The 14,957-nt window shown below is 35.5% G+C and overlaps 1 protein-coding gene across 8 annotated transcripts in view; it reads right to left on the bottom strand.

Moving 5' to 3' along the window:
- Window positions 1-14,957, bottom strand: part of Rpgrip1l (RPGRIP1 like) — a 91,362-nt gene that overhangs the window by 21,452 nt on the left and 54,953 nt on the right. For 7 of the 8 annotated variants that reach the window (XM_087186042.1, XM_087186084.1, XM_004847916.4 and 4 more), the window contains 3 exons: window positions 12,721-12,822; window positions 12,127-12,289; window positions 10,278-10,351 (listed from right to left, as the gene is read on the bottom strand). In XM_087186042.1, the coding sequence (XP_087042168.1) occupies window positions 10,278-10,351; window positions 12,127-12,289; window positions 12,721-12,822 (339 nt within the window). Of the gene's footprint in view, window positions 1-5; window positions 8,726-10,277; window positions 10,352-12,126; window positions 12,290-12,720; window positions 12,823-14,957 lie in introns of those variants that run through there. The other variant, XM_087186004.1, reaches the window with a different exon arrangement.

Raw genomic sequence — 14,957 nt, 5'->3', positions numbered from 1 at the left:
GTATCTTCTAAATATACATACATATATTTCTCCTAAACAATATTTATCTATCCTATATCTCTCTCTCTCTCTATATATATATCCTAAACAATATGTATATCTCCTAAATATATATATATATATCTCCTAAACAATATATAGTATTCGTTTCTGTTCTTAGATTTTATATTAGTGGCATCATATTCTAGTTATCATTCTGCAATTTGTTTCTCACTCAATACTGTTTCTGGTATTTATAATTCAAATTCATTCATATTAGCTTCTATAGAATTCCACATATAATCTGTAGTCCATTTGTTCATTTACCTACTGACAAATAATTAAATGTTTACAGTTTCTATTACAAATAGTGTTGTGCTGAATATCTTTTTATGTTTTCTTGTATATATCCATGATTCTCTTAGGAGTTGGCATTAAACCTGTTCCCTAGGTGACTCTAACGTGCAACAAAGGGTGAGAAGTGCTGCTTTTCCCTAAAGCTCTGGTTCTGACACTTTAGCACACCCCAGACTCATATGATAAATCAGCGTTAGTTCATTAGGGCTGGAGTAGGACCCAAGAATTTGCATCTCTTACAAATTCTCAGATGCTGTTGATGCTGCTGGTTTAGGGATCATACTAAACCAAAGAAAGATTCATCCCACATCTACTGGCCCTTTAAAGATATTTATAGATGAGCTCCCACAGTACAAAAATTAGAATTAGCTAACAAATTATTTCCTTTTTAGAGGCAATCTACATTCATTGTGAAAAATAACTCAGTATATAAATTATAAAAAGTAAAATATAAAAAGCTTTGTTTCATATGTCAAAAGGAAAATTCCTTAGACATTAAACATAGTAGGATTTATTTGAGCAAAGCAAATCAAAACTGATTGGTGATTTAGGCAGTTCCTAGCACCACAGAAGATTCTAAGAACTTCAGCCAACAATGTGACCAGCCAGCATTTATAGAAAACAATTTAACTGGCTATAGTCTAGTCAACCAGTCAACTGGTGACAGCCTGACTAGTTCATTGTTTATAACTTAAATAGCTAACTGGTTATAAAGTCTTGTGCAACTAACCAAAACTCAGGTACTGTGATTAAACTCTATACTGTTTTGTTCTCTTCAGCCCAGTTCAGTTTCCTAGTCCAAATCTATGGTCTCCTACAAAATGTTACTTAGCACATCCTATTCCCTGAGGGCTGGCAACTTTCTTCCATAAAAACCCAGGCAGTAAATATTTTTGGCAATGTAGGTTACATAGTCTCTGTTGCAAGTACTCTGCCCTTGTAGACTGAAAGCAGCTATAGACAAAATGTAACTGTATGGGTGTGGCTGAGTTCCAATAAAACAGGGCTGATTTGGCACATGAGCCATTACTTGCCGATTGGCCTAAAAATATTCAATCCTAAACTGTTGGGCATGTATCCTTCCAGACTTTTTTTTGCTTATATTTTAGCTTATAAATGTTGCATCTGTATGCTCATATAAAATGTATGTACGTAATGTGTATATGAATATACTTTTTATTTCTTTTTAAGTGGAATCACTAGTGAGGTGTAATTTCTTATCCACTAGTTTGGCAAAGTGTGATAGAAGGAAACAGGAATTTTCACACATTTTTATGTACATTTTTGACTAGGAGTGTTTGCATTAGGAAAAACTGATAGAAATGTAAGGGTCCATCACGAGGGATTGTTTAAATAAATGTGGAATACATTTAATGAAATATTGTACATATGCTAAAAGAAATAGGATGCTTTTATGGAAAGATGATCCTAGTATACTTGTAAGAGATAATTAAGTTGTGAAACATAAAAATAGCTCAAAAAGCATTATTATCAGGAGAGTAATTTGAACTTTTGGTTTTATATATTTTAAAACCTACTATATATAGCCTAAGTTTACACATGTAAAACAGTGAGAAGAGTTTATTATCCACTGATAGGATATGTTTGATTCTTAAGTGATTTATAATTTTTCATACATGAATGTACATGCAAAATGCTTTTTGAATTTTGACTTTCAAAGTTTAAAATATTTTGCTGAATGTCATTATTGGAATCACCTGGGAATGTCAGCCTAATGTTCAGAGAATCTGGATACCAGGTGCAATTGCAATTTAGTACAATTGAAGATGGCAGCTTTTACAAAACTGCTATTAGTAGGAACAGCAAGAGAGAATGATGTAAATATGTACTGCACAGAAGTCTCTATTGCTCTTTCAGCCTGTGATTTCCCATTCTCACCTGTGGGCGAATTTTAAGAAATCTGTGAGTTGATGGCAATATATTTTGTTGTGGAAAATGAATGCATTATTTAAATTATAGAATTGGAATTAATGGAAAAGAAGAATCGTTAATGTTTTTAATGCCATGGCAACTGCAAATGTTCATTTTTGATGTCTATTTTGAGGACCTGAAACAAGGCTTTTAATCAATGTATTATACATCAAGTTGATACTGTTAACTTCTGATTATTCAAATTAATAAAATATTCATAGAGAAATGTCCAAAGTTTTATATTTCTCAGACTCCTGCTCCCCCCACCCCCATTAATTATCATGCCTAGAAGCTTTTTAGTAAAAGCAGCAGTCATCAGGCTGACGGAATCTGACAGGCCAGCAAGGCCCAATTACACTTGCGCTCTGTGGCACTTTGATGTCCGGGAAACGAAGAGAGATAGGGGCAAATTGGGTAGCACATTATGTTAATGGCTTGATTTAATCCAGTCACTAAACTTTATGTAGCCTGTTAAAAAAGATGCTAACACTAATTATACCACTTTGGAAAGGAAAGGAGGGGACAAGCATTTCATACTGACAAAGTGAAGCTCATAAATGTTGTAAATGAAATGAAACAAAATGAAGTAATCTGTGATTAATTATAGATCATAGTCGTGAAGAAAAGAGAAAGAACCAAGTAATATGCTGAAGTCCTGAGAAATCTATGACATTCCTTTTAAGGATCAACATTTCTAAGATATAATTATGAGCTGTCAGATTCTGTAACACATACACACAGAAGCTGAATGACCTTAAACTGCTTACACAGTATATTAGATAATTCAAATTCTATAGCATAATTGGCATAAATGGTATCTATCTAAGATACATTTAGTCCTAATTTTGCAACATTGTAGGATGGAGGCAATTTTTAAAAAGTCTATAAAGTGGGGGTAACTATGGAGTAGGTTCATCTAATTATTTTTTAACTTTGTGTCTTTAATCTATTCTTTACACTATTTACAGCATCATTTAAAATGCACTGGAAGACTACAAAGTCCCTAAGAACAGGGGTATATTTCTCTTATTCATTGTTCTATTCCCAATCCTTAGAATAAGGCTTGGAACACTGCAAGTAAATATCGGTTAATCTTCCTCCATTTATTAAAATAACTCAGAGGTGACACAGTAGTCCCACCTCCTTGGGAAGTGGAGGCAGGAGAATTACTTGAGCCCAGGAGTTTGAGGCAGCCTGGGCAAAACAGCAAAATCTTGTCTCAAAAATATTTAAAAATACTGAAAGGCCTCAATGTTAAGGACTGTGCTCATTTTTTAAGCCTATTTTCCTGGGGCACCTCATGTGGACCACAATTGTCTCAGCCCATCCTAACATCTTTCTGGATCCCAGAACAATCCATGCTTTATGTTCTCTCAAATTCTCCTGAGGTTTTTTGTTGTTGTTATTGTTCTTTTGGCCTCTAAAGATCCTTCTCCATTTTTTCCTGACTCCTACTCATCAGAATTTGGTTCAGGCTTTACTAATTCTAGGAAGTCATCCTTGATCAAGGTCCCCAAAGAGGGCACTCCAGTGGCACAATCAGTTAGTCCACGGTACTTATAGGTCCCCAAAGCTGCCTTTGCCACCCCCCACCTGCTTAGTGCTCCCATCATGACTCTGTTTTCCCTTTGCCTAGTGCCAGGACCACTTCCTCTCCTCAGCTACTCAAGTCCCTAATATAAAATGGGGCAACATTTCACACACCCTACACATATTCTCCTACGCATATTGTCTCTAGATAAATGCTATGTAAATAGTTGTTACAATATATCATCTAAGGAACAATGATAATAAAAATAAGTGAAAGTTCAGTTGAGATGTCGCTGGGTGATGAATTTAGTGGATATAACCTAGGCTCTTGTGTGTAACAAGCAATAAATTGCAAGATAGATGTACAGAACCTGTGGATATGGAAGGCAACTGTTAAGGGTGTTTCCTCCACAGACTGTGAGTTCCTTGAGGGAAGGAGCTCCTTCTTTTATGTCTGCCCAGTGTACAGAATATCCACATGAATGAGGAATTGCTGTGAGGAGATATTAGGCAGAATGTGATTAACACATATTAGGCATTCGGTAACATGTTCTGATATAATCTGGATTTGAAATGTCCCCGAAAGGCTTGGTTTCCAGCTTGGTACTACTTTAAGAGGCAGAGCTTACCAGAAGAAAATTGGTTCATTGGTAGCATGTCCTTATAGGGGATATTAGGACCCCAAATACCTCTCTTCATTCATCCCCAATCATGAGACGAATGGGCTTCCTCTGCCTTGTGTTCCTGCTATAATGTGCTGCTTTGTGACAGGCCCAAAATCAACAGGACCAATCTTCCCTGGACTAAACAGACACTAAACCAGAACTATAAGACAAAACAACCTTTTTTTCTCTGTAAGTTGATTATCTCAGGTACTTTGTTAGAGTAATGGAAGCTGACCTACATACCTTCCTTCTTATAAAGACTATGTATCATTGTCTGAGATTTTGGCCCAATGTAGTTTCAAAAGAGACAAATAATCTAATGAGTTACAGGTATTTTTAGGCTTAAAAAAGGGTTTGTGACATAATAATTCAATGAAAATTGATACCATCAGTAATTGGACAAAATGACATTCTGTTCCTTTTTTTTTGGTACCGGGGATTGAACTCAGGACCTTGTGCTTTCGAGGCAGGCGCTGGAACCACTGAGCCAAACCACTGAGCCAAATCCCTGGCCCTCTGTTCCTTTTGATATGATGCAGTGAAAAAGACACAGAAGGGGGCTGGGGATTTAGCTCAGTGGCCCTGCGCCTACCTTGCAAGTGCAAGGTCCTGAGGTTGATCCCCGGTACTGGAGAGGGAAAAAAACCCATAGTATTGTTTTTGTACTATTCCTACCAAAATCTGATCTTGAGGAAACACCAGATGAATCCAAATTGAAGGATATTCTATAATATTAATAAATGGCCTATATATCAGTATTAGGAAAGACCAAAACAAATGCTGAGGAATAATTACAGATTAAGGGAGGTTAAAGGGACATGAAAAAAAATGCAATATGTGATCCGGATTGGATCTTAGACTAGATCAAAATATTATAAATTATACTATTGAGGTAGTTGGCAAAGTTTTAATGAGAACTATAGGTTGCTATGATATTGTGAAATACTGTGTATGTTTGGTCTTTGCCCAGTATCCTGGCATACAGCTAGCTCCTAAAACCTTGGATGGAGCCTCTAGAGTGAGAACAATTCTTTTGTATGCTAAGAACATGACTGACTCCCTGGAAAGATCAGTGTAAGATGAAAGGGTTGGGACTTTCAGCTCAAACCCCTAACCTCCAGGGAGGGGAGAGGGGCTAAAGGTTAAGTAGATCATTAATGGCCAATGACTTAATCAATCATGCCTACCTAATGAAGTATCCATAAAAACCCCAAAGGAATGGGATTGGAAAGCTCTGAGATAGCTGAATATGGGGAGGTGCCCAGAGGGTGATGCACTGTATCCCTTCTCACCCACCTTGTCCTGTGCATTTTTTCATCTGTATCCTTTGTAGTAACCTTCATAGTAAACCAGTGAAAGTAGATAAGTGTTTCTCTTAGTTCTGTAAGCCTCTTTTGCAAATTAATTGAACCCAAGGTAAGGGTCATGGAAACCTTAATGTGCAGCTTGCTGGCTGGCCAGAAGCACAGGTTAAACTACTTGGGGTTGTCACTGGCATCTGAAGGGGAGGCAATCTTGTGGGATTGAGCCCTTCCTTACCAAGGATCTGACATTACTACCTCTAGGTAGATAATGTCAGAATTGAAGTGAAATTAGAGATCACCATCCTTGGTGTATGAGGGAAAAATCTCACATATATCTTGTCACAGAAGTGGTGTGAGAGTGTTATATAATGGGAATATAGCAGGATAAATGGAGTTTTTTTTCCTATATTCTCAGAATTACCTAACAATATTGTATCATTAGTCTTCAGAATTTAGACATAAAGGGGCATGATTTATGCAATTCTCAAATGCTTCATAGCACTTGTGTAAGAATGTGTTTATAAATAAGTACATAGGTGCAGGCATATATACAAAAATAAAAGAGAGACTGGAAATGGATAAGACAAATGTAGCAAAATGTTAACAATTTGTGAAGTTGGGTAAATAATATATAAGAGATCTTTGTATGACTTTTGCAATCTTTAAAGAAAAAGATGTCCTCCACATGGCAGAGGAGCAGAAGATCAAGACAACTCTCCTTTCAACATCATGCTCTATTATGAGGGAGCCAATCTCATTTATGATCATGGTGCCAGCACCATTTAATCACCTGCTAACAGCCAAAGCTCTTAATACTGCTGCACTGGGGATCAAGTTTCAGCATGAAGTTTGGAGAGGACAAACTCATCAAACCACAGCAGGCACTATTATGTTGATTTCTTTAGTTTTTCCCCTCAATGCTTACAGATTATAGCATTTTACTATATTTGCTATACATAATTTAACAAAACTAAATTTCACCTGTTAACATAAGATATTGGCCAGTACATGCTACTGTAAGAACTTTTAAAAGTACATAGAAACTGATTAATGGCTACTGAGGCATGAAGAACTGTTAGCTTTAAATGATGTTCACACTTTGGGGACAGCATCTGAAAAACTATTACAAGAATTCACATTTTAGACAGGAAATGAAGACTGTATTAGGCTGTAGCAAAGTAACACACATTACTTTCCCAGAAATAACAATAAAAAAAGCCTTGGTTTATTACAAAGAGATAATACATGTGCATCAGAATTAGCTGAATATTTTAGAGAACCAGTTCCTACTAATCATGCATCTTTGTTCTACTTTAGGTAAGAGCAATGTACAACTTCACTGAGATGCTAGCAACATTGCCAGCATGGACATGGTTCTATTGTAGGTCTAAGGCAAGATTTCTCAACCTCTGAACCATTAATGTTTCCAGTTAGATAGTTCTTATTCTGGGTTCTGAACACTGCAATGTGTTGAGTGGCAACCTTGATCTCTGTCCATTGGATGCTAGTAACACTTTCTCCTAATGTGACAACCAAACATGTCTGCAGACATGGTCAAATGTCCCTTGGGCAACAAGACTGTTCCCAGCTAGAATCACTGGTCTGAGAGTGTATGATTTAAAATTTTCCATACGTTCAATGTTGAATTTAGATAATGAGTAAAGTGTTTAGAAAATAAAATCGGATATTGCATTGTCTTTTAGTATCTACTAAAGGATAAAATTCAAACTATAGCTGGCTGTACTGTAACTGAAGCCTTCCACATCTTCCCACAGAAAGGTTGCCCTGCTTAGTGCCTTCTGGACTTCTGAAACACACAGTGTACACTCCCTCCCTATATGAGAAGTGCACATGACTTTCTCCACATCTTTGACATGTCATAGTTGTAGCAGGACATGCCCTGTTTCGTGTAACTTGATGAATGGTGCACACCTGGATTCAATCCAGAAGCTAGCTGTAGCTAATTATGTCTCTCTCCTTGGGGCTGGGCATTTTCTCATGACTATCTTTGGGCATTAAGCATGCAGAGAAATTCAGCTCAAAATGATTAAAAGAAAAGCAGCCCATGAGAAAGGGAACGAGAAGGGCAGGCCGGCTCATGGGCATAACTTCCATGATGTCTCTTACAAAAAATCACTCCAAATTTCTCCTTCCCCTTAATTTCCTTAATCAGTAGAATAATTGTAAGCAAGTCACTTTTTCTCTCAAGATCTATCTTATTTTACTAATCTGGAAAAAATGAGGAGATAGGCCACATATTAGCTAAATCTTCTTTATGCTTTATTAATATGATACTAATTATTGACATTGTTGTTATGACAAGAGGTCTGAGTGCTGATTGTAGACTGACAAGATAAATGTATCCCTGGATAACTCATTATAGACTTCTAGCCTGATTTAGTATGTCATTTCTCATATCCTTGTGTTCGAAAGGCTAAATCGTATTTGTAACCAAAAAACTTGCAGAAAAACTATTGATGCATAAGAAGGCAATGTCTGAGTCAAATATGCAGACTTATGATGAATGGGGGGAGGATTGCTAGTAAAATGGTGTGACTGTTAATTTTCTTTGTCAACCTGACTAGGTGCTCAGACATTTGGTCCAATATTATTCTGGGCATCTGTGAGGAGGTTTCTCGTAAAACTGATATTTGAATCACCATAGATCAAGTCAAGCAGACTTCTCTCCCTCATGTAGGTAGGTCAAATCCAATAAGTTGAAGACTTCACTAGGACAAAAAGTCTAGGTAAGAGGGAATTTCTCCTTCCTGACTTTCTTGAACTGGGTCATGGGTCTTTTTCTGTCTTCAAATGTGGATTGGCTCTTCATGGTTCTTGAGTCTGCTGGCTTTCTCACACCATTGACTCTGGTTCTATTAGGCCTGCGGGCTCAGTTTGTCACGGCGCCACCAGTTCTCCACCGGCTTGCTGACTGTAGATCTTAGGACCTCTCAGTCTCTAAAATTACAGGAGCCAATTTCTTTATTCTCCTCTGAGGACTGTCTATCTTTCCTGTGAGTTTTGTTTATGGCTACAAAACTAAGCTCACAAACATATTCCCACTGACACTATTAAAGAATTGTTCTAATGAGAATTGTTCTAATGAGGGTGGAGAATTTCATTCACTGGGTTGATAAAATTACTTAACAATTTAAGATTTGTTTTGTTTTGTTTTTTGGTACTGGGGATTGAACTCGGGACCTTACGCTTGAGAGGCAGGCGGCAGAACCACTGAGCTAAATCCCCAGCCCTAGCAATTTAAAATTTAACTAAGGAAAAAAATAAATTTAATTGAACTGAGTGCTATAATTAAGTTTTTAGGCAACTGTATATATAATTCCTTCCTTATCAATTTTGAACAATGGGAACTACATATATTAGGTTGCCAGCTTAGACAATATTATTATAAATAATAAGTATATAATGATATTGATAAAACTTTGGACAGATGGAATGTTCATCAGGTACATACACAATATCTCTATTTCATGGAGGCACCTGTGACAAAGTTCTGTGCTATGGTTTTTGTTTTTGAGAGATATTAAGACAAGAATGTGTGAAAGAAGAGTTAAAAGAAGTATTGCAATTGTTACCAATAAAGTAGAAATTCTTAAAAAAGGTATATTAATCACTTCAGGAAAATGAGTGCAGATGAACAGAAAAAGCTAAGGTTTTTAACTTTACCTACATTTAAATTACAGAAGCTTTCCCCTCTCTACAATACAAAGTGCTCTGGTAGACATATAGTATGCTTGCCATATATATTTAAAATACATACTCTTCTCAAAATTTCAATTTACATGCTACTTTATAATAATGTGTACAAAACAAGGCAAGGAATACCTGTACAAGATTAATTATTAGCCAATAAGGTTTAATTTTTTTGTCAGAAATGAAATAACCTTAAGTTTATCAGCAGACATTCTTAGTTATGAATAGACTAAGAATTCATATTAGGCAAGCTATCATAGTTTTGAATGCAATACCATATTTTGAATTTTTAAAAGTTGAGATCTGGCCAGGCACTGTGGTGCATGACTGTAATCCTAGCACTCAGGAGGCTGAGGTAGGAGGATCACTACAAGTTCAAGGGAAGCATGGGTTACACAGTGAGTTCAAGACCAGCCTAAACTACATAAAGAGATCCAGTCTCAAAAAACAAAAAAACAAAAAAATAAAATTCAGATCTGACTCAATACATCTCTATACACTGCTCCTGAAAAGGATTCAGAGAAATTGGCTGGTTTTAGCAAGTAACTATCTAAGCTATTGGTGTTAGGTACTTTTGGCAAAAACAATGTTTATATGTTACAGTCCATCACATAATGAAACGATACATGAAATGTCTTGTACTAGAGAATTACTTGGCTGAGATTATGAAAATACATTAAATTTTTCCAGAAATATTTTTGCCTAACTTAAGATTTTCATTTATGAAGACTGATAATACTATGAACAAAAGAGAGCCTTATTTCAGAGCATTCCTAGTTGTTGGCATCAAGATACTGACCTGCTTGACATGCTTGGAGAGAGGACCTGGAATAATACAGTCATCACTGTCAGAAGCTGATCTGTCCTCTTCATCTGTTAAAAAAGTAAAAAGGCAACACTTATCCAAGCTACCAAGTATTTCTTGTGAAACACAAACAAGCACACATCACAGGATAAACCATAAAAGAACAATATGATCGTTATGGCTAGATCTTTTTATGACAGCAATTTGTTCACAAATACATTTTGGAAAATAAAAGATGATTGGAAATTTGAAGATTAGTTTTGGTAAATACAAAGAAAATAAAAAATAAATATACACAGTGATCAAAATATACCGTGAATGTTTAGATTTTAAAAATATTACAATAAAAGACACCTTGCCATTAATTTCCTTCAAAATACTCCCCCTCTCTTCAAACACACTTCTCCTATTCTTCTTTTTTTTTTTAAGGAACCGGGATTGAACTCAGGACCTCACCCTTGCCAGGCAGGCGCAGTGCCACTGAGCTACACCCCGGCCCACTATTATTCTTGCCACTTTCTGAAGCAGTTCTGGAAGTCCTCTTTTGTGTCTGTATGAGGGGTCAAAAATACAGTGAATGGTGCTGCCAAGTGCTTTCTGTGGAAAGGTAGGCTCTAAAAACAGTTAGGTGTGCCTTCATCCACCTTAGTCACAAGATCTGGCACTCTATGACTTCTGGTTCTTCCCCAAAGTCACAATGACCATGGAAGGTAAATGTTCTGAATCAATTCATGATATTGAGGCAGCCACAACAGAGCAACTAAAGATACTCAGGAAAGACAACTTTTAGACCTGCTTCAGAAAGTAGCAAGAACTATGGGATAAGAGTGTCTGACGCGGGGAGAATTTTGAGGGGCAATGTATATTTTGTAATAATGTTTTAAAAATTTAAACACAGACTGTATTTTTCAATCACACCTCATATAGGTTATAGTGTGAAATTTAAAAACTTTAAAGAGAAGTATAAATAGGCTTTAAAGAGAAGCCTAACCAATAACATTGTATCAAAGTCAATGTTATTCTTACTGCTTAAAAGTCTAAAAATTTTTATAGGTTTATTGAGGCAAAACTGACACACAACTAACCATATACATTTAGGCTGCAACATTTGATATTTGACATATATTTAATTCTGTGAAACCATCATTACAGTTAAGAAAGTGAACATATCCATCACTCCCAAAAGTTTCCTTAAGCTTCTTTGTAGTCTCTTCCTTTCTGCCCTTCCCTGTTCTCATAATTTCTTCATCCCTGCCTGCTTTTTGTCACTATGTATTACTTTGCTTTTTCTAAATTTTTATAAAAAAGAAACCCTACAGTAATCTTTGTTTTTGGGTCAGGATTCCTAGTTTTAATTTTTTTTTTTTGGTACTGGGGATCAAACTCAGGACCTTGTGCTTGCAATCTCAATTTTAATTTTTAAAAAGTCAAGCCTGGGGCCGGGGATTTAGCTCAGTGGTACCGCGCCTGCCTCACAAGCCCAAGCTCCTGAGTTTGATCTCTGGTACCAGAAAAAAAAAAGTCAAGACTGTAGAATATTTCAATTGATAACACTGAATCCAAAGAATAAAAAACTATTTACATTATAAATTGGGAAGAAGGTTAGCAATGATAGTTGTACTGTATTCTATTGTGGAGCTGAAAGCTGCCATTAGAAGAGATAAAATTCTTCCTAACCATAGCTAAGCAGAATGAATGAACCATAGACCATCATTTCTGTCAAGAAATAAGTACCATAAGGTACATCCTACTATTAAATGAAGATGTTCTATGTGCATACTGTAGAAGACAAAACAAAACAAAGAGTTGATTAAAAATATGTTGATTTAAAAAAGAAAGTCACCTTCTGGTTCTATTTCTTCTGTTATTTCTGTTTCATCTTCAGAAGAAGCCAAGCTTTGTTCTGCAAGTTGGCCCTCAGATAGTAAAGATATATCCTCTTCTTTTCCTTGGTGTGTTTTCTCAGCATTGTCTTTTACCTTAGCTATAATGCTTTCTTGTGAAATCTGTAGAAATATCACATAGCTATATTTATTATTGCTTAGGTCACATTTTATAGTATTCTTGTTGCAGCACTTGAATAATAAAGCATGTACATGTGAGACAAATACACAGAAATACATTATATATAAGAGCCATATTAGAGAAAACAGAAAACCATTCAAATTGTATAGATAAATGAAAATCTGAATATATATCAAGAATGAGAAAAGCAGTAATCTCAAAATGAGTTTTACATTAAGACTTTAATTGCATTTCTATATATTACTTGCCAATATCAGTATAATTGTAGTTGATCCACTTGTCAAATTTTGATTTTCTGTTGCCAAGAAGTCATATGAAAAAATGGTATATGTGCATGACTTCCTGAGTCACAAGACAAAGTCTTTAAGAACCAAATTAAACCTTCCAAAACAATTTTAATACAAACGCATACCTTGGGAATATGTGAAATAGCTGGTATATTATTATCTATTTCTGGTGTACACTCCACATCTGGTGAAATTTCCTTCATATCTTCAGGAGGGATACAAATCTCCTTATATTAATGTGAAAATGAATGCATATTATTTTATACTTATTAGTAAATACAAAATCATCCTAAGACTTTTACACATGTATGTACATATGTACTAGTAAAAATTGGCAGCAAATATAATAGTTACCCATGTGACACTGAATTTAATTAGTATATATACTTCAATAAAATGATGGATATGCTTTTTTTTTGATGGTGCTGGGGATTGAACCCAGGACTTCATGCATGCTAATCACATGTGCCACTACTGAGCTACATTCCCAGATAGATATTCCTTAAAGTATATGTATATGCAATTGAATAATTGCAAGTATAGTTCATTTAAGCACTGTTTATTATAAAAAAAATGAAAAGCATTGCAAATGTCTAACATTAGGACATTAGTTAAAATATGGTTCATTCAAATACCTGAGTTCTGTATGACCATGAAAAAAACAATGATGTAGATCTGTTCTTACTGACATTACAGAGTATATTATATGCTGTTAAATAGAAGAGGTAGTTATAGAACATGATATACATGATATATACAGTGGTTTCAAGTTTTGTTAAAAAAAAACTTGTGGGGGCCGGGGATTTAGCTCAGTGGTTTCGCTGCCTGCTGCGCAAGCGCAAGGACTCAAGTTCGATCCCCGGTACCTAAAAAAAACAAAAACAAAAACAAAAACAAACTTGTGATCAAATATATGTATGTGCATATTTTCATGGGAAAAAGTATGGAAAGAAACTCGCTAAAACTCTGAGTTATAAGTTTGGGAAATCTTATTTTTTATTAGTTTTTATTATTTACATTTTCTAATTTATCTATGATGATGATATATTACTTTGGAACTTAAGAAATTATACATGCTTGAATAGGTATGTGCTTCTTATGACCAATATTATCCTTTTACTGTATCAAATATCAACTTATTTCAGTTCCTGGTGCATAATAAGCACTCAATAAATGTTAAGGATAAGATGTCCTCTGAGTTATAATTATTAACTTCATTTATTTAGTATACATATATTAAATTTTTTGTATATGCAAAGCATTTTTTGTGGTACTGTGGACTGAACTCAGGGCCCTGTGCATGCTAAGGAAACACTCTAGTGCTAGACTAACCCCTACCCCTTTTCATTTTATTTTTTGAGACAGGGTTTTGCTAAATTGCCTAGGCTAGACTTGAACTTGTGATCCTTCTGTGCCAGGCATTTTAAGTCTTGTGAACACAAAACAGTATTTTGATGGGAGGGGGTGGTTATATAAGACATATATGTAAAAATTTGTCAATCTACACATTTAAAATTTGTGTCCTTTACTATATAATTGTTGAGTATGTAGAAAACGTATTTCTAAAGTCTACAAGATATGATGGTGATGTGAGTGGTAACAGTGCAGTTTATACAAATACAGCATGTATTTTGAAAGTGTATGCAGTTGATAACTTATGGATGAACTGTATGTGGGGTGTGAGAAAGGAAGAAGTCAAGGGGATACCTCTAAAATTTTATGCCTAAGCAGCTGAGCAAATGGTTATGTCAGTTACTGAGGTGGCAGACAGTGGAAGAGGAAAACATTTTGGAAGAGGACTGGTGTAATCAGGAGTCTGGTTTTTGACATATAAAGTTTACATTTCTATTAGATGTCCACTGCATATGAAATACACAGTAACAAAATAAACAGAATTTAGCAGTAAGGCTGAGGCTAGAGATTATAAATATGGGATCATCTACATATAAATGCTTTTTAAAGCCATAAGACTGGATAAGATCTCTTAATGTGAATACAGCTTGAGAAGAGAAGAGGTTTTAGGATTAAGTAGTGAAGCACTTTAACATTCAGAGATCTGGTTCAGAAGAGTGAGAACTGTAACTGTTAAAGTTAGAGGAAAACTAGCAAGGCATGGTATCCAGGGGTCACGAGAAGAGGGAGTATTCCACATATCAGATGTATTGGGAGAGTAAGATGGTAATGAGAATTGACGACTGGATAGGGCAAACATAGTCACTGTGATCTCAGCAAGAGTGCTTTTAATGAAGCTTACTGGAGTGAGTTCATGAAACAGTGTGAGAAAAGTGAGAAAGAAATTAGACAACTTTTTTGAAGACTTTTTTGTAAATGGGAGCAGAGGACTAGGACAATACCTAGAGAG

This window comes from Heterocephalus glaber, unplaced genomic scaffold (genome assembly GCF_053883595.1).
Source record: "Heterocephalus glaber isolate CG9 unplaced genomic scaffold, H.glaber_assembly_v1.0 deba00000071, whole genome shotgun sequence".
Taxonomy (NCBI): domain Eukaryota; kingdom Metazoa; phylum Chordata; class Mammalia; order Rodentia; family Bathyergidae; genus Heterocephalus; species Heterocephalus glaber.
The sequence above is the reverse complement of the archived record's forward strand: the minus strand, read 5'-3'. Positions and strand labels throughout refer to the sequence as shown.